At 39.5% G+C, this 20447-nt stretch overlaps 1 protein-coding gene across 1 annotated transcript; it reads right to left on the bottom strand.

The window, feature by feature from the left end:
• Positions 1–1092: 1092 nt before the first annotated feature.
• On the bottom strand, positions 1093–20409 carry CASP2 (caspase 2). The gene is made up of 10 exons (XM_015873712.3): positions 20231–20409; positions 17201–17368; positions 14485–14560; positions 12934–13022; positions 11432–11608; positions 7976–8104; positions 7430–7520; positions 3816–3965; positions 3613–3722; positions 1093–3035 (listed from the first exon to the last, which is right to left on the bottom strand). Exons 1-10 carry the CDS (start codon positions 20378–20380, stop codon positions 2901–2903), a joined length of 1275 nt encoding a protein of 424 aa, XP_015729198.2. The 5' UTR covers positions 20381–20409; the 3' UTR covers positions 1093–2900.
• Positions 20410–20447: the final 38 nt, after the last annotated feature.

The raw sequence follows: 20447 nt of genomic DNA, 5'->3' as shown, positions 1-20447 counted from the left end.
TACTTATCTAAAAATACAAACATCTTTTTTACTACTAGCAACAGTTTCCTGCTACTGTAGAATTCTTGTATCAGCATTAGGTGCTATTGAAAAACCAGTATATTTATTCATGAAAAGAGAGATGTCACAGCTGAGAGTAAAACAACTGAATATTGGGGTTTACTCTGGAACTAGTGAGAACACTTCTTACTTCACGCATTCACTGGCTTCCACCCTGCATCACATACAGGCTGCCCAGGGAGGTTGTGGATGCCCCGTCCTTGGAGGTGTTCAAGGCCAGGTTGGACGGGGCCCTGGGCAACCTGATCTAGTAAAGGTGTATGTTTGGTGGCCCTGCCAGGCAGGGGGGTTGGAACTACATGATCCTTGAGGTCCCTTCCAACCCGGGTAATTCTGTGATTCTGTGATTCTGTATGGTGACAATAATGAAAAGATGATAGTGGTAAATAGCCAAAAGGTCATTTACAGGAAAAACTCACCCATATGGAAGCCTTTGGTCTGTGGGGAACCGCTGAGGCAGTCTCCATTAAGGAGCAATCACCAAGAGATGCTGCCTTAGTGGTGGTCAGCCCTTAAATGAGGTCTAGAGGAGGTGGAGTTAAGCTCCACCCCTTCCCAGAACACAGCTGAAATACTCTCACCTGTGCTCCCACAGCTGACCCAACACTTGCCTCAGATGGTTAATCAGAGGTTCAGGCTGTGATTATCAATTTCCCATACAGTACATTATCTAGATCTCAACTCGCAGAAGTAAGATCTCATTGCTGATTTCTAAGGGTGGGCCAGCTGCACTGCTACGTGCAGTAACCTGTCTTGGACACAAGAGATCAAGGTCTCTGGTAATAGTTTCCATGTAGCAATCTGATTCTCTGATATTCCCCTACATTCAACATCTTTCCTTGCTGTATCTTCATCTCCTTTCTGGGTTCTTCTCCCCACAAGCAGCCCATACTGGTTGCAGCAGGATTCTGCCCAAGAGTTCCAAAATGCCCCTGGAAGGTATTACCTTCAGAAATTATACAGAATTCTCCTCACAGAAGTTCTGTTTCTACATAGATGTCATAATCCTCCAAATGGATGATACTGCGCAGATTAAGCAAACAAGAATTCTTTATTTTAACACCTCCAGGCAGTAAAATACAAGTATATAAAAAGTAAATACCAAAGTGGCAGTGAAAACGCAAGTTGATGCAATCCTACTGAAATCTAGGTTTTCAGAGCAGACTACTTCATCAATCTACACAACTGTAAAATATTGCACCATTTCAAAGATGGAGCACTAGGGAAGCTGTGTTTGTACTCCAGGGAGGTACAACAACCCCTGCAGTGGTTTCTTCAGAGTAAGGCAACAATTGGCAGGATTTTTTTTTGTTGTTTTGTTTTATTTATCACATACTGTGTGTTAGATAAGTGCTAGATGTATTTTAATGCTGCATCTTTGTCAGCTGGAGAAAACATAGCTTTAATGTTCCTGTTTGGAACAACAGAAAAGCACATACCTAATTTTCCAGCCTCCCTCCACATCCCTTTGTGCTTCCTATTCATAATTCTATCCTGGAAGAAAGATAAAGAACAAACAAACGAACTTACACATTAAGAGTACTATGCCACCTTATTGCTTTAGAATGAAGAGGACGAGAATTCCAGTATACAGACCTAGTATATCAGAACTTAGGCTACCACAGAAGAGAATAATGCCCATCTCCCTGCACCACATCACATGGGAGTAACTGCAACTTGGAAGAGGCAAGTATGAAGAGAACGCATGTGAAATTTCCGAACAAAGTGATGGATTATGCCACATTACTGATCGACCAGTCAAAATGATATCTGGCAAACAATATTTGCTAAACAGACAGCTTTAAATGATCATGGCTGAAGAAAAAAAACTCACCACATATCAGAGTAATAATGTGAAATTCTTCCCTTTTGAATGAAAGAGAAACAGACTGCCAGTGAAAAATAATCCAAGCAGCATGTTTAGACTATAAAGAACTGCCTTAAATACTTCCATTAAACAGAAGATACAGAAGCCCTCTCTACAGGGTTGCAGGATTTCAGGGATTCAGTTCTAGAGTCCAGTTTATAGACTCTTGAAGAGCTGGTGAAGTGTCTGAATACCATGCCTGTTGTGATGCACAGATACTACAGCAAACAAAATACCAGAAGTAATATTATATACAGTTGTTCAAGCCTAGACTAAGGGGGGCCAATCTAGAACTTCCTGATTCAAAACTGTTTCAGGAGCACCGATCTATGTGAAAAACAATGAGTTTCCATTTGTTTTTCAAATAACCTGGGATGTCTTGCAGTTCTCTTGATAACTTGGCTATAAAAAAAAAAAAGAAGTGCAAAAATGGACTTTAAGTGATCAAGGTGGACAGTAAATGTCAACTACTTAAAACAGTATCCCATTTTAGAGAGTAGGATTCTCCTTCACTGTACAAAGGATCTGACTGTTATGCAAGAAAAACTGAGCAGGAAGTGCTTAAAAAATAAAAGTATAAAATAAGGAGCATTTTATGAATCATATTCCTCTCAGAAAGGCTTATCTCTTCCAAAATTTATATGGATAGCTTATTTCTCTTTTCACTTTTCTAAGAAACGTCCTTATGCCTCTTCCCAAAAGATATTTGCACTTTTTTCCAGTGCTGATCTCTTTTCACCAACATCCATACTTATGGAATAAATGAGGATATTAGTATTTTAAACCCTGAACTGAATTAGATTACAAAGAGCTGCCACCGTATTTTAGTAAAAGACATCAAGAACTGGACTGGCTAAACATGAAAGAGCATTCCTTGCTTGGCATCTGATGTCACACCTGTGAGAACAGAAATGTACACCTCCATACTCAGTTCAGCTTTGGCAGTATCTCTCTTCCAATGGAGCTGGTAGGGTTATTTTCCCGGCACGTAGCCAGGAAACAGGTAAAGGTCCCGACAGAGTGTACTACAATATTCTGACATCTCCTTGCAGCGATGGAATTCTGTGCCTGGGGCATAACCTTCTCGTTGCTTGATTTGCCTGTTCACCTAAACATAAGATTAAAGAAGTACAATGATTGAAAGGGTTAAGAAGACAAAGCGACATTGCTTTTCTTACTTAAAAATTATTGTTTATCTTATTAATTAGTTGCCAGCATACTGCCTTTCTAAACTACAGGGGAGATAAAGAAGTAAGGTGCAGCTCTAATTACTGTGTGCACACTGCAGTCTTCACTCTCCTCTCATTTCCTTAATCTTCCCCATACATGAGTAAAAGTGTTTGTGCTGTTACGTGCTGTGCCAGGTCAGGCCAAATCCACCTGAGAAAATAAACTATTTCTATACTAGAAAAGTGATTCTTGGAAAGTTAGATTAATCTTCTAGATTCACAACATGGCCAACACAAGTGCAATGGAAAAAGCCAAAGGAACCTAGCATTTTTTACTTCTATTAAATTCATGTGGAACTGTATATAATTATCTATCTAAATAAGGAAAGAAGTAATAATTTTGCTATGAATAGGGCAACATTTACTTAAAGTGTATATCAACCCTAGAAACTTAAAGAAATTGAAGGCTCTTCAGAAACCAGGCAAGTGTGTGAAAGAAAAGACATTACAGCTGACCTTCACCAACATGTCAGCCACGTGAGTATCTCGGGAGTCCTCTGCAAACACAGTGGTGAGTGCTTCGATATACCAGGATCCACGCTTAGTGTTGCGCATGGCTGCAGTGCCTGAGAAGAAAGAGCATACATGATAAAGTTCCAGGGGAAGATGGACATATAGAAACTCTTAAGACCCTAAGAATTAGTGCTTCATTCCAGTACCTTTCAAACACGCATATCCACAGATCATATCGGAGCGTGTAGGCAAACGCAGCTTGAGATTTTCTTCCTTGTTTGCATCACTTTCCTCACAGCCTGGGGAATCTGACCGTTCTTTGCCATCTCTTTGATCTACTCCGCGGTCTGTCTCATCTGGTGGATATTGCAGCAATAAATAAGAAGGGGGGGGAAAAAAATCCTGAATTACTGTTTTCCTTACTTTTGCACTCCAGTCAGCAATGCCACAACTGTTGTCAAGACGACAATTCCTGCATAAGCTGTTAGCTTTCTCAGCCTTTTTAAAAACTCATCTGAAAGCTCTTCTGCACAAACTAATATAACTACCAGCAATTGCTGAACCTGCTCAGCATAATGTGACGGCTAGTCTACATGCCAATTGAGAACTATAATTTTAGTTGCTAAGGTGTTATGGTGTTCTTGGAGTTATGCTAACTCCAAGAAAATACCAACCATATACCTCACCTTCAAAATTCTGACTATCAGAATGCACACATACACACATATATATATATATATATTATATAATATAATATCACATACTTCAATCAAAATCATTTGATCAAAAATAATTTCACTCCAAACATGAGAGAAAGAGATCTATAGTACATGGAGATCTAGTTTAAAACCTGGAGAATACTCAACATCCTTTCCAGGAATCAATAGTATGTACTATGATGATTCTGGATAGTCTCAATTTGCTGTTTAAATGACACAGATTTTCCATCATAATCTACACTAACAAGAGTAGCAGTAACACTAACAGTCCAGCTATGTTGCAATAAAATAAAACTGTATTTTACAGGCTTTCTGCATAATTTTTCCCTTTTGGTCTTGTACTATAAGACAAAAACCTACTGTTCTACTTCCTAGCAGCATGCAACAGATTCTAGTTTTAAGAAGCCTAAGTATTCACTCCAGTGTTCTTCCTGTTATGATGGCAGTAGGTCTCTGTTGCTGTGTTGTGCCTAAGAAATGTACCTGGATTTCTAATCCTGAAATGGGCAGCAGCATTGTATCTATGAACAGGAGAATGACAGTTCATAAGGCAACAAGATGGGTTCGTCTCCTCAGAAATGAAAGCAATAATGGGACGAGTGTGGTCATCTAACAGGTTACATGTATCCTATGATTCCATACCACAGTTCAAAATTTAATGATGTTTAATTAATTGATTATGTTCCTTCCTCCTCTCTTCAAGGTATGAATGGATTGTTTTTCTATTTTTAACCATGCTTTTTCCCCTCCTGCCTTTTATCACAATTCTCCAAACCCTTCCAGTATCTGTCATGTTAAAACCTTAGACTACTGTTTACAGTGTATATAGATATAATAAGATGCACATAATTTCATAGTCAAGGTATATTATTCATACTATCATAGCATATAAAGTCAAAGCTTTTCTGATTAAAGATTCAGAATTAGATGTCTTCCTCATGCATTTGTCTCCAAACACCATTACTGTCAACAATGTAACTAAAAATGTAAGGTATTAACCCTGTCCAAATATTACTTTCCATATCAAGCCCTGATTTGTATAATCAATAACTGCCATCCACAGATCCACATCATTAGAATTTCCCTGATGCTCCTAGACCTCCTCTTCTCAATTGATTTAAATAACTGTAAACTGCCCATTTGTTAGTATTTACAGCAGTTCTTCATTTTGCTGAGTCAACTCCCATATGAAACACAGATGCTAAATGACTTTAAAGCCCCATTTTATGTCACAGTGAAATCTGACAAGCTGTCTTTTCCCACTGCTTTCTGTCACCATTGGCTTTCGATCTTTGACTTTAAGTGGGCTATTTCAATTCTCTAGCAGACACATGGCAAAGGTCTTTTGGAAATGAAGTAGAACACATACATTCTTCATATCTAAAGATTTAAAAAATTTAAAGCATGTCAATAATAGTAAAAAGACAAGGCTTACTATGTAAACTTAGGGAGAAAGAGTAACCCATGCCCTTCTCACTTAGATTCAGCTGGTTCCAGCTAACTTGCATGGTTACACAGAGTCACTGATCTAATCTAATCTAAAGTTGTCTACACCTCTTATACAGCTGTTTAAATATACGTATTTTTAAAAAGAGCATTGGCTAATCTTTGAACACCGGTAGGAAAAGGTTCACTTTTTTGTTGACTGCTCCGTTGATTCATAACTTGCATTCCCTTCAGTTACTAATGAAGCTTTATGAACCAGGTTAAAGATGCATATTTAGTTAAAGGAAGACTTCTTTTTTCCTTCAAGTTGTTCAAGTATCAATCCTTCACCTATTGTAATATCCCATTTCTACAGCATGCTGCATAGCAAGCTTCTCACTCTTTCCCTCATAAAAGGAAAGAGCATGAGAAGCATGGATGTTAACTTGCACAGACACTTTACAGTCAGATAAACCTTATTATCTAATTAGGTCAGCAGTCAGTTCTGGCTTATTAAGCTCATTTTCATGCTCTCACTAGTCTACGCATTCATGTTAGTTGAAGAATATTTTAAGGTTCAATAACAAAAGGAATATCATCACATTACATTCATACTGGTAAAGATGCACATTACAGTATTCCCAAACGCTTAAAGGATCAAATATTTGTGATGCCCACAATACTTTATGTAGACTTTGCATTCTTTGCTGCATTAGGATTAAACATGAGTAGGTAACAGGTGAATGAAACATGCTCTTGATTATAGGACAAACTATAAACCAGCTAAAAATGGGGAAAAAAAGAGAAAGCAAATGCAAGAAACAGAAGAAAAGTAGAGGAAAAAGAATACATGCTAGAAAACAGAGCTTCTCTAGCACAAAATAAAAAAAAAATAAAATGAAAGCTATCCAGGACAAAACTTCTCTTTGGAGAAATCCTAGTTTCACAGTTATCTATGAAAGTCCATGTGAAGGAAGAAATTTGGTCACTTGTATATCTGAAGGGCAGGTTGTTATAGGCATGTTTAGTTACAATAGGAGGAAAAATGAATATCAGAATTAAGAAGAAAGCGATAGGAACACGTAGATTGGAAAAATAACAAGTTTATGAGAATTAAAAGTCTGATAGTTGCATGTGAAAAAGGTTGAAAATAGGAGGCTGGTTAAAGAAAAAGAAAACAAAGAACAAATAGCAGCTAACTCTGATAGCTCATGAGACAACATCAGAGGAAACAACACATCCAGGATCAAGGGAGAGACACACACTCAGGCAAGGCTCAAATGCTAGTGTACCGCTTCATGCTGTGCTGTAATTTGATACACTATAAGCCCCTTTCCCCTACTGTAGGTATAACAAGAGGAAGTCTTAATATATGAGTCGTATAACTCATATATAATAATTCATATATAATATATATGAATATATAGAGCTTTACGTCTCTGAGGTGCTCTGTGGTCTGCAAGTCAATGCACACACTTCATGCAGAGCAGAAGACACTTACAGAGCAACAGATGCAGTGGCAGCAGCAGGGCAGAGGGAGGTGAATATGGATCCCACTTACACCTGAGAGAAGCAAAGAGGAGAGTTGACAGCAAGTTGAATGTGAGGGTGTGCACATGTGTAAAATGAGCCTTAATGGGATGACAAATCACAGCTTCTAGTATTTAGGCACTCACCTCCCCGGCAGGCCTGAATAAAGAACATTTTGGGCTTATTCTGGAGATTGGGGCAGTTTGCATTGTCAAAGAGCCTGAAAGCTTCCTGCAACTGAGAAAAGAAAAAAAAAAAAAAATCCAAATATTCTTTACTGCAGACCTCTGTTATCCAAACCCAGACTCACTTTGCTTCCTCATGTTTTGGTTATTACCTCACTACTCTTTCCCCTTTATCTACAAACTCACTGTGTGACAAACATTCTCCCACCTCCCCACTCTGGGCTCCTATTAGTTTGAGGTCACGTGTTCTACCCGGTATGTGTATATGAAGAGAGAATGCAGTAATAACTTCTCATCTAACAAATATCTATGCAATTCCTTATCTTACAGACTTTTTATAGCTATCGCTGCCATTTTCTTTACACAAGCTCTTATTTTTGCTTTTTGTTTAAAAAGAGGAACTCCTCAGTCTCTCCATCTCCTTCTGCTGTTTTTTTTTTTTGTTTCTCTTTCCATTTTCACTTTCCAAGATGTAACCTACAACACATCAGGACACAGTAAATATACCTGTAGGAGTTTGCCATCAGTGCCATAAACCCCACCCTCTACACCGTGGGAAAGTAAAGCTACAATACAGGAATCCACATCCTGATGATCTGGCAGCTTAGAGAATCTCTCCAATGCACTCTCCATTTCCTGTAAGAGAGAAAAATTATTTCATGTTTCCCAGAGTTACATGGGGAAAATAAGTTAATGTGCAGGGAAAAAAACTGATCACAGAACAGCTTAGGTTCTCCTAAGCTATGCTTTTCCTATTACAGAATAAACCCTACATGCATTTGCAGGATAAAAGATACCTGTTCCATAATATAGAGAAAAATGTATTTACTCTTTCATGTATCATTCAGTTTTAAATATAACATTGTTTAGCAGGAATCACTTGGACTTAGCCCCACTTAGCCCACAGAAAAAGAAGGACTGATGAGGGATGTGGAGGTTGGGCGCTGTCTTGGGCAGAGCGACCACAAAATGGTAGAGTTCTCTATTCTTGGTGAAGTCAGGAGGGGGCCAGCAAACTGCTACCTTGGAATTCAAGAAGGTGGACTTGGAACTACTCAGGACACTGTTAGGGAGGGTCCTTTGGGATTGAGTCCTGAAGGGCCCAGGAAGACTGGACACCCCTCAAGAAAGAAGTCTTAAAGGTGCAAGAGCAGGCTGCCCCTTGTGCCCTAAGATGAGCTGGTGGGGAAGAAGATCGGTATGGATGAACAGGGAACTTTTTTTGAGGCTCCAGGTGAAAAAGCACCTCTTTTGGAAGAAGAGACAGACAGCTTAGGGAAGAGTACAAAGAAGCTGTGATTCATCCAAAGGTGCTGAGGGAGCTGGCAGTTGAGACTGCCAAGCCGCTTTCCACCATCTATCAGTGTTTCTGATCAACCAGAAAGGTCCCAGAGGATTGGTGGCTTGCCAACGTGACTCCCACCTACAAGAAGGGTCATAAAGAGGATCCACGAAACTACGGTGATTGTCCCTCTCTACTCTGCTCTTGTGAGGCCCCATCTGTTGTACTGTGTCCAGGTGTGGAGCCCTCAGTACAAAAAAGATATGGAGATTTTGGAAAGGGTCCAGAGGAGGGCTATGAAGATGATCAGGGGGCTGGAGCACCTCCCCTATGAGGACAGGCTGAGGGAGTTGGGTTTGTTCAGCCTGGAGAAGAGAAGGTTGCGGGGTGACCTCATTGCAGCCTTTCAATACCTGAAGGGAACTTACTCCCAGGAGGGGAGTAAACTCTTGGAAAGGGCTGACAATAGCAGGACTAGGGGAAATGGTTTTAAGTTAAAAGAGGGAAGATTTAGGTTGGATGTTAGGCCCTGCAAGGCAGGGGGGTTGGAACTACATGATCCTTGAGGTCCCTTCCAACCCGGGTCATTCTGTGATTCTGTGATTCTGTGAAGGTTACAGATCATCTTGAGTGAGACCACATGGCATGTGCAGAACAATTTCAGAATCAGGTCCAGCCAGCATGGGTTCACTAAAGGCATGTCCTGCAATCTGATCTCCTTCTACGATAGCGTGACCTGCCTGGTGGGTGAGGGAAAGGCTACTGATATGATCTGCTTAGACTTCAGCAAAGCTTTTGATGCTGTCTCCCACAGTATTGTACCGGAGAAGCTGGCAAGCTGGCAATCCATGGCTTGGACAGGTACACTCTTTGCTGGGTGAAGAACTGGCTGGATGGCCAGGCCAGGTGGTGAATGGAGTTAAATCTAACTGGTGGCTGGTTATGAGTGGTGCTCCTCAGAGGTTAGTACTGGGATCGGTCCTGCTAATGCCTTTACTGATGATCTAGATGAGGGGATTGAGTGCACCCTCAGTAAGTCTGCAGATGTTACTAAACTGGGAGGAAGCGTTGATCTGACTGGGGATGGGAAGGTCCTACAGAGTGATTTGGACAGGCTGGATAGCTGAGCTGAGGCCATTGGGATGAACTTCAACAAAACCAAGTGCCATATCCTGCACTTTGGCCAGAACAACCCCAAGCAATGTTACAGGCTTGGGGCAGAATGGCTGGAAGATCATGTGGGAGAAATGGGTCTGGGGGTGTTGGTCAATGCTCAGCTAATTGTGAGCCAGCAGTGTGCCCAGATAGCTAAGGACAATAGCATCCTGGCTTTTATCAGAAGCAGTGCAGCCAGCAAGAACAGGGGAGTGATCATTCCCCTGTACCCAGCTCTGGTGTGGTTGCACCTTGAGTATTGTGTTCAGTTTTGGGCCCCTCACTACAAGAAAGACACTGAGGCCCAGGCACACATCCAGAGAAGGGTGATGAAGCTGATGAGGGGTCTGGAGCACAAGTCTTCTGATGAGTGGCTGAGGAAACTGGGATTGTTTACTCTGGAGAAGACTTGGGGGAGACCTTACAGCTCTTTACCTGAAAAGAGGATGTGATGAGGTGGGAACTGGCATCTTCTCCCTTGAAACTAGCAATTGGATGAGAGGCAATGGCCTCAAGTTGTGCCAGGGAGGTTCAGGTTGGGTATTAGGAAATATTTCTCCTCTGAAAGAGCAGTCAGGCACTGGAATGGGCTGTCCAGGGAGCTGGTGGAGCCACCATACCTGGAGGTTTTAGGTATTGTACTACGGAACATGGTTTAGTGTAGAAATATTGGTGGTAGGAGGACAGTTAGACTTGATGATCTTGGAGGTTTCTTCCAACCTTGGTGACTATGTGATTCTGTGACTTCTTCCATATTGGTCAGTGGTGGGGGACACAACAAATACTGGAGTTGGCATGTGTGGATTTAACAAAGGAGACAGCAACTACTGCTTTACAGAGGTTTTATACTAACACTGGAGTTTGGCTGGGATATTGAAGCACTTTAACAGATGCTTACACTGGTACTTCAGACACTGAAAGCCTTATCATAATGTAGTGAAAGTTGCCCGCTTGAATAAAACACTTTTTAGCAGTTTTTGTATCACTTGGTTTCACAGTGATTTAGAGGGAATAAGAGCAAATGAAGCTGGAAAAGGCAGCAAGTGCATTCCTAAAGAAAAAAAGAATGCTTTAATTCAGTCAGTCATAAAATATCAATTTTCTTAAGGAAAGCACAGCCACTTCTCTAGCAAAGCAGACTGAAAGAGTGAAAATTGCTCCAACAGTTAAAGGATAAGAAAACTTAAATTTGCAAAAACTAGGTCAAATTTGTAAAGAATAACATTTAGAATAGTAAAATACTTTAAAAGGCTATCTGGATTAACTGGAGCCTGTTCATTTGCAGCTTTAACACACATGCCAGGTATGTTCTAGATCTTACCCCATCTACTATGAGGGGTCAGTGTAGACTAGTATCTCTTGTGGTCCTTTGTGACCCTACTTTATGTCAAGCGTTCTTTGCTTTTCAAGCTTCTTTGTGTTTTTTTGGTAAGCTGTGGCACATTTTCTATTTATAAGTGACCATTTCCATCTCACCATTCCACTCAGCCATACCGGCTCAAATGTAGTAGTAGGATTCACCTTACCTCTGCACTTTGATCATGAAAGACAGTCACTCGATATCCAAGATGCTTGAAAAGCAGTTCTAGGGAAGCACAGTCCACATCTCCACCTGAACGATACTCCAAGTCCTTTTCACTGTTGAAATGGATATTGCTGAGAATAAGTGCTAAGCCTCGGGGCTCTGATGTCAGCTTGTATGCCTGAGAAGAAGATTCAAAATTGGTAAATTTAGACTATGTGAGGAAATAACAGAGTCTGTGTATAACACCAGTCCCCATACACCAACTTAATTACTAATGACATGTAGGATTTCTAGCTTGAGAAGGCACAAAAACAGTAGAGGTAAAATAAGTATTGGTGTTTTTTTTTTTGTTTTTTTTTTTTTTAATCCAGCAAATGTTTATATTGCAAAAGATCTCAAAGGCAACTGTTTCTACAAACTTCCACAATTGATGATCCTACAACACTATTAACAGGATGTTGTAATAGCTCGCCTTATTTCCTGTTTTATAAGGAAGACAGATTCAGCATTTCAAATTGAGAGTTAGCTCTTGCTCATGCTTTTCTCCTTCCACACATACCCCAGTAGGGCCAAACAAGTTTTTTGTAATATTCACCAAAGGCCCTAGGAAAACATTACACAAAATTCAGCTTACATTTCCTAATTGTGGTTGGGGGCAAGAAGAAATATAAAACAGCCTGTGAGTGAGTGCAACTGCAGCAGCAGGCATCAATAAATCACTGATCTTCAAAGTAATGAGGATGACAAGAAAAGTTAATAGGGAAAAAAACTAATGTAAGAAGTGTGTCTTCAAAACCACTTTGCCCCTTCCACTCTACCAACGAAAAACTAATAATAAATTGGTAATAACATCCCTGTGAATTGGAAGTGAAATTTAATATTGAAGAAGCATATCAAATACTGTGTAACCAGACACAGATATAAAAAGAAATTAAGCTAGACTCATGCTGATGTTGGCAAATTAGGTCTCCTAACAGTTACAAAAAAAACAAACAAACAAACCCAACACATGGAAAATGTTTTACTGAATGCAGAGCCTGTTACAGATGAGTTAAGAATTAAGTTGTAGTGTAATCCTACTAACATGACTGCACTATCACAAAAAATTCTTTATTTTCTTTGAGCCTACAGCACCACAACCTATGCTTTACAAATGGAACAAACAGAAAAATAATTATGACTATCTACATAACTTCGGAAGATAAATAAAAGGATTAGAAATTCAGCTTCTTCTGCTCACTACTGCACAGAATCCTGATCTTATTTCTGCACCTAAGGAGACATTTCCTGATACAGCAGACAATTAAAAGAGCCAGGATTGTGCCTGTGAGCTGAAAAATAGTTCTAATATTGTAATTATTTGTAAAGTCATACATAAATGCCATAACACTAACATGTACCTATAATGAATTATTTGCTTTTACTCAGTTGTAGGTAGTGCCTATCAATTGAAATACCTAAATATTTCACCTTTGAAGGAGATTTTCTCTATTAACTACTTACTAAGTGCTGGTGATCATGATAGAATTCTGGAGTGCAGTGCTTCACTGGAGGAATCGGAGGCCCATCTCCACTGTCCAAAGAATGTTCCACTGGTTTTGTGCAAAAGAAAAATATAAATATAATTTAAAAAAATCTAGCTACAAACCCTTTGTAATAAGGTAGTTATTTGCAAATTCATAAGTATGTGGTCTAAGGCATATTCATGTCTTATACAACTCGTACGTCTGAATGTTCTTCTTGATCAAGGACATCATACATACAATCAAAAAATGAATATAAAAATACACCTTTCCAATATATTTCTAATTGACAACAGATTTTAATCTTCTGCCTTTTTTGTAGATTAACACAAGGCCTAGCAAATTTAGTTTTATTGAATATAAAAACAGAATGTATATTGAAAACTAGAGGAGTGCTTTTCTGACTTTTTGTACAGAATCTCATCCATTCGCCAGTTATGCCATGGAACTATTACTAGAAACATTCAAATAGAGTAGTGCTTTTCCATTCATAAAAGATTTCCATTCTCACTGGATACAATTCCAGATCTTCTTTTATGCTCCACTGGTGCATTAGTGATAAAACTAGATATTTCTAACTTCTGTAAAGTGCAATGCTCTTTTTGTGTTGTTTGTTACTGAACAACTCTTATTTCTGGTCAGAAGCAGACAAGGGGAATGAGAATCAATTAACATTAAGAGATGCTCAATCCCTTGTCCTGCAGAAACTGAGTTAATAACATTCATGGTCTCTTTTGAAATCCTTTTTAGGCATTTTGATCATTTCTCCCAGCTGGGGAAACACATGCTCTCTAAAAAACCTATAACCTTCATACCTAAAAAAAACAACCAGCAAACCAATAATTAAAAAAGGTTTTTGAACCTACACATGTGATCTTTAATACCAGACAGAGCTCCTAGTAGTAAGCAGCACAACGCTAAAGATGAGGTTAAGGTAAATGAGTACTGTCCAGGTGTTACCAGAGGTAACAGAAAAACTAATAAGGAGATTCATTCCAACAACCAGCCCCCTAACTCATATCACAAATGCTTGCTGAGACAAAGCTGATTTGCTGAATTCAATGGAAGATACATTTATCCATTTCAGCTGACACCACATAGATAATGCCTCATACTTGAAATCATTTGTTAAGAAAAAAGTCTAAGTTGGAATACTGATAATTATTAGCATATTTCCACAGTTCTAGTTCACTTGCACTCCATTGTACACCTTAAACAAAGAAGAAATTCTTTGAATATCTAAAAGTTTACAGCTGACCCATTCTATTTAAACAATGAGATTTCTCTACGCAAATAAATAAAGCTAAATAATTAGGTTCTCTCATCCACTATGCTACTTAAATGTCATTTTCTAGACTAATTCTGACACTTGTATCTGATCCTAATAGTTCATTCTCAAGTTTGTGTTCTTAGGATGAGCTAAGTGGCATCAAGCTTATTTCTAAAATTGAAAGAACAGAGTATTAAGAAACTAGAGGCAACCAACCAGACAGTTGATAATCAAGTTTTCATGATGTATTGTGTGACTCACCAATCAAGCGCGGTCTCTTTGAATTACACGATTCACTCACAGGAAGTGGAAGATTTGATCCATAACGCTGTTCAAGCTACAAGACATGCAATAAATCAATGAAAAAATTAGCAAAAGACACCTATTTTTTTCCCCTCTATAGTACAAAGATGTAGGTGTCATGGTGCAACGACACAGATATTTACGTACAATACATGACATGCTGTAATACGTAAGTCACTCCAAAAGTAATGCCTCCCATTTGTTTCCACGGAAAATACAACAAATACAAAGAGCACAAAAGCACTTCTTGATAAATTCTCAGCTACAAAATACTGTTTTTCAACACAGCCACCATCACTAGATGTGCATTTTCACCAATGATGAACAAGAGCCTGCATGCTCTGATTCTAAAATTCTGCACCAGTGGAGCTGATCCACTGTTTTACAGTGCTATGATTGCATTGTTGCTGAATTGAACCACCAATCATCTCACTGTGCTCACATGTACTGTATCGTCTCCAGTAACGTTCAGCAAGTGTTGATGAATGTCAATAGGTGCCATTTTTTCCACACTGAGGAATTCAGTTCCTCAATGCTTCATATGTGTTTTCATGTCAACATGCCATTTTGTCTGACTGCTCCTCTGCTGCCATCTGTCACATGGCAAAAAAATGTAATGGAATATTGGTGGGAAGGTTCGGCCTCTACTGCCATACCATCATCAGCCTCTGTCGTTGTTGGACATCATAATAAAATAGGAGGCATTATTTTTGTAGCAACCCTTGTATATTCTTTATATATTATATACAATTTAACATAAAACACAATACTATGGCTTAAATCCAAATAGGAGAGTTCATGATATGATAACAGCAATTTTCCTTCCTGTTAATGCCAGTTTCCTTCCTTCATTTACTCATCTCTACCTTCACTCAAACCCTTTGCTGGGACATTCTACGTTAAGGTATCATATCCTCCTTATTTTTGTCAAGACTTATTTCATCCAATAACTTCTCCTACTAGTTCCTTTCAAGATTTCTTTGTTTTACACTAATAGTTTCTACATTTTAATAAGGCAACATCTCTGCTCAAAAATATCATTCCAGTCTTTCTTCCTTAGTATAAAATACTTAGTAGGCTTCCCATCTTTCACAATGCACTGAGAATACTGAATTTTTATTAAATTCTTCTTTCTATCCAATGTTAACAACTGCACATAATGAGTAGAATTCTACTCAGAGAACACTAAATTAAAAGATTTTAGAAAAATATGTATTATTGCAGCTTTTACATTCTTGATGATACATCAGTGGGAGTGTGTTAGATGTAGGAATGCCCACAAACATCATGTAATACAATAAGAAGTGGAAAATACTGCACATGGGGAGGAATAATCTCATTTGCTGAGAGCTGACTGTCTGGAAAGTAGTTTTGAAGAAAATGTCTTAGGGACCCTGGTAAGTACCAAATTGAACATGTGCCTGCCATGTGCCTTTGTGGCAAAGAAAGCTAATGGTATCTTGGGCTGCGTTATAAGCCTTGCCAGCAGATTAGATCAAATGAGGTGAAGCTTCCCTTCTATTTAATCCCAGTGAGGCCACACCTGGAGCATGTCCAATTCAGGGCTTCCCAGAAAAAGAGAGTGACATATTGGAAAGAGCCTAAAGAAGGGATTCAAATGTGACTAAAGTACTTGAGCACCTCTCATATGAGGAAAGGCTGAGAAAACTGGGACTGCTTAGCCTGGAATACAGAAGACTTGGGGAGCTTACCAATGAGCACAAACACTGAAAGGAGACAGGCTCCTTTCAGAGATGCCCAGTGTCATGTTTTATGATTTTTCTTATTGGTATTCCACATTGTAACACCATGTAGAGCACTGGGAGTTAAAGAGTTAATGCTCCAGTTCCATTCCAGGTACCTGGTTCTCAGAAGAGAAGAAGAACTACACACCCCAAAGGACTTTGTGATTCCATTTTCTGTTCAGAGGGAAAAATAAAACTGCTTGCAAGGCACAAGACTACTCTATCTTTCACTGCTTGTCTCAGTAATGCATGCTCCCTAGCCCTCTTGTCTTCGGCTTTAGATTAGTTTTGGACACCCTCTCTCTTGTTTATTTGGTTTATTAGCTTCAATCCCAATTTACTTATATTTCCACTATTATAATTAGTTAATTAACTTCCCTCCTCAGATCATTGCTGCTATTTCTTTTTTTCCTTATTCCTTTCCCTCTTTGCACCTGTTGTCCTCCTTTCGCGGCCAGGAGACCTGGAGATAACTCCATAACACCCACACATGAGAAGAGGTAATGCACACAAACTAGAACACTAGAGATTTTGTCTGAACAACTGGACACAATTGTGTGAGTGACTGAGTGCTGGCAGAAGTTTCTGACAGGGGCTGTGCAGTCCCCATCCTTAGAAATATGAAAAAGGACCATTTTCCCAAATGGTCTTGGGAAACCCAAATGGCCCTGTTTGAGAAAGGTGTTGGACCTGATGGCCTCCAGAGGATTCCTGCCAACCTTAACCATTCTCTGCTTCTCTGTAAAAATTCTCTTCAACACAAATCCATTTTATTCTTTTACCCTAAGGCTACTACAGGTTTCAACTTGCAACTAAATGCCATCCTTTCCTTTCTAATAATTTGTTTTCTAAGCATATGAAAAACACGTATCTGTGTCCAAACCCAATCCCTAATGCAGTCCACATTTTAATTTTTAAAAATGTTTTACCCTTGCAATCCCATGTCTCAAGTTGGATTCTGTCTTCAAGATCATTTCTGCCAGATGCTGCTGTTTGGTTTCTTGTAGAGCTTCACAAAAGGCTGAAAAGGCATTAGGGCCTCTCTTGGGCAACAAATTAAGGAATTCCACATTTTGGCTGAAGCTTCCAGGCTTGGCCTAGGTACAAAGAAAAAACAAAATCCACACTCTATTACCCCGATACAATTTATTTTCAGCTAAGCTTCAGAACAACTCAATCGTTTTCCTTCATGTAAATGTTCCATCACCATATTTAGCTGTGCTAGATCACATTTAATGGCTTTTCCTAGTTGATATCACTGCCATCCCTCTGTTCCTACCAGCTCAAGGGAAAGAGTATATGACAACAAAGCAAGCCAGCAACTCACACATTACCAAAGACAGTAAGACACCCTTTTCCCTCTAATCTCTTACTCCCAGTTACTATCTGAATAGTACCTATTTACCCTAACCAAACACACAAAGTCCAGAATCCATTTTCACTACTGCTCAATGTATTAATAGTCTCAAGGATTAACACACAAACTCCTTGGAAAGTGTCATGGAAAACACTCAGTTGCCACAGTGAATTCCAAAAATATACCATGTACATATAATATGTTTCATGAAGCAACACCTAGTGATATATTAGAAAAGGTTAAAACCAAAAATCAAATTTTTGTTTCCAAAAAGCAGTCATAGGACATTTGCAAACAAACTGTCTAATTTGTAAAAGCCTTCCCTGTTAAGAAAACTGAAACATCACATACTAAAATATTAGGTACTGAAAATAGGTTTTACAAGTCCCATGGAATTCATTTCACTTCTTTTGAATTGCCACTTCGATCCAAGATTTATTCTATGGAATGGTTGGTGAGTTACATAAAATGAAGTACTAACACTACTTCAGCAATCACGGGAGAAAATAAAAAGCCTTAAGTTGCATGCGTATATTAGTCTGCTACAGAAGACATTCACACTATCATGTTTCCATTTATAAAATGAATCCTGTTTGTTCTTAAAAGCACTTTGGCTTTTGTCTCATCACATTGTTTGGTAGGAGAATGCAAATCTTTTTGATCCAATGCTTATGAACCTCTTCTGACATTTCAAGCTATGTTCATTCATGACAGGCTAATAGCATTTAGTTTTCTATCAACAGTGCCCTTGACTTCAGATTCCTGTCATTTTCCTTATTTAATAAAATTCATAATAAAATCTAGATTTGTGGAAGTAAAAAAACTCTTTTCGCCTCCTCTTATAAATGTCTTATTCCTTTTGAGGATCCTTTCCTGATCTCACAGAAACAACACACTTGCATGATAAGCTCTGATTTCAACTCTTCTGTTGAAATCCCAATCTTTAGGTCTTATTAGTGAATTAGAATATATATGCAGAACCTGATATGCAGAATATCTGATACCTTTGACAAACATCCTAATCAAAGCGATATCTTCACTACTGTGTAGTAATCAACCCAAAGCATTGAGGTATCTCTATCTGAGTGTTCAAACTGCAGCTGTGGGCTGCATGCAGCCTGGTACAGCCCATTCTGTGGCTGCACCACCATGGCACTGGCTCTTCTCTACCAAGTGGCCCAGCCCCAAATACACATCCACTGCTCAGCAACAGCAACAGCAGTGCAACTGGCATGGTGGTCTGGGTTGAAAACAGGGCATGGGACCAGAGCACACTGCAGTGCTAACTCAAGTTATGGCAAATAATTATATGCAGTTTGATACATGAGTAATGTGAACAGAGAAAAACACGCAGCCCTGCTTTCAATTTTGATAAAGGAACAGGTTCCAAGATTACAGAAAAAAATCATCATTTTTAAAATATATTTGCAATATATTTTTCAAGAAAGCAAGAGAGCTTGCATCTGTCATGACTTGGCATATTATGTTATCTTTTGACATACACTCAGTCAAAAATAGTCAAAAAGTTATTTTTTCATTCCTTTCAAAAACTTGTTAGTGTCAGGTTCATGCCATCTGCACTTGAATCAACCAAAAAAATTCCCATTCTGTTTTTCAGAATCTGTTCTTTGGACAGAACCCTCAATCTTACTTTACAAATAGTGTATCAAGTGCTTACACTTGCCTTAAGATGCGCACCTTCAGTCATTTCCTGTACAGTCTGCTTTCTCTTTGAAGACCTATCGCTCCAGCCTGAGCAGTTTTCAGTGTGTTACTGTATGTCTATGGCCAATCCAAAACTTTTTCCATTTACCTCTCTGCCTTACAGAGAGATCTCAATAAACTTGAAAGCTGGGCAATCACCAACCACATGAAGTTTAACAAGAGTAAGTGCTGGATTCAGTACTGGGAACAAGGCAATCACAGATCTATTTACAGATTGCAGAATGAAAGGCTGGAGCACAGTCCTCCAGAGAAGCATCTGGAAGTTCTGCCTGATGGGAAGTTGAATCTATGTCAGTGTTGTGCCCTGGCATCCAGAACACCAACCATATCCTGGGGTGCATCAGGCCCAGCACTGCCAGCTGGGCAAGGGAAGAGATTGTCCAGCTCTGTTTAGCATGGCTTCACCTCCAGCACTGCGTGCCACAAAATAAGGACATGATAGTATTAGAGAATCCAAAGGGGGGCTGTAAAGATGGTGAAGGACCTGGAGGGCAAGATGCATGAGGAAATGCCGAGTCCCTTGGTTTGTTTAGCATTCAGAGAAGAGGCCAAGGGGAGGCCTCATGGCAGCCTACAGCTCCTCGCAAGGGGAGAAGAAGGGCAGGCACTGATCTATGAGGAACCCACCTGGCTCTTGAAGAGCAGCCTGCATACAAAGCAGTGATTTACGAAATCAGACAAAACCCACATAGTCAAAAGCAGCTTCCAGTTCTCCTGCAAGCTGCAAAAAAAGCCCCATCCCGCTGCATGTATTGTCCAAACACAATGACACTAAACACACAGGTAAGAAAAACATGAGTTTAACTACACTGCAAATGCCAAGAGTGACACCGAGCTTAGGCAGAAATAAAAGTGCAGTCGAATTTAACACACATACCTGTATCATTTCCACCATCTCAATGGTGATGATGTCCTTCTCTATCATATGCTCCATCAACTCCTTTAAAACCAGCTCTCTGGCCAGCATCACCCTGTTCTTCTTTAGAGCCTCCTGATGGTATCGCTGCATGCCGCATGTTCCCAACATCCTGCCACCATCAATCCGCTCTCCCGCTCACCCCCCGAACCGTCTTCCCCGCGGCCTGGAGGCTTCC

The sequence above is a fragment of the Coturnix japonica genome, chromosome 1 (assembly GCF_054131305.1).
Source record: "Coturnix japonica strain WE chromosome 1, WE-NBRP24, whole genome shotgun sequence".
Taxonomy (NCBI): Eukaryota; Metazoa; Chordata; class Aves; order Galliformes; family Phasianidae; genus Coturnix; species Coturnix japonica.
This window is presented reverse-complemented; position numbering and strand designations above follow the sequence as displayed.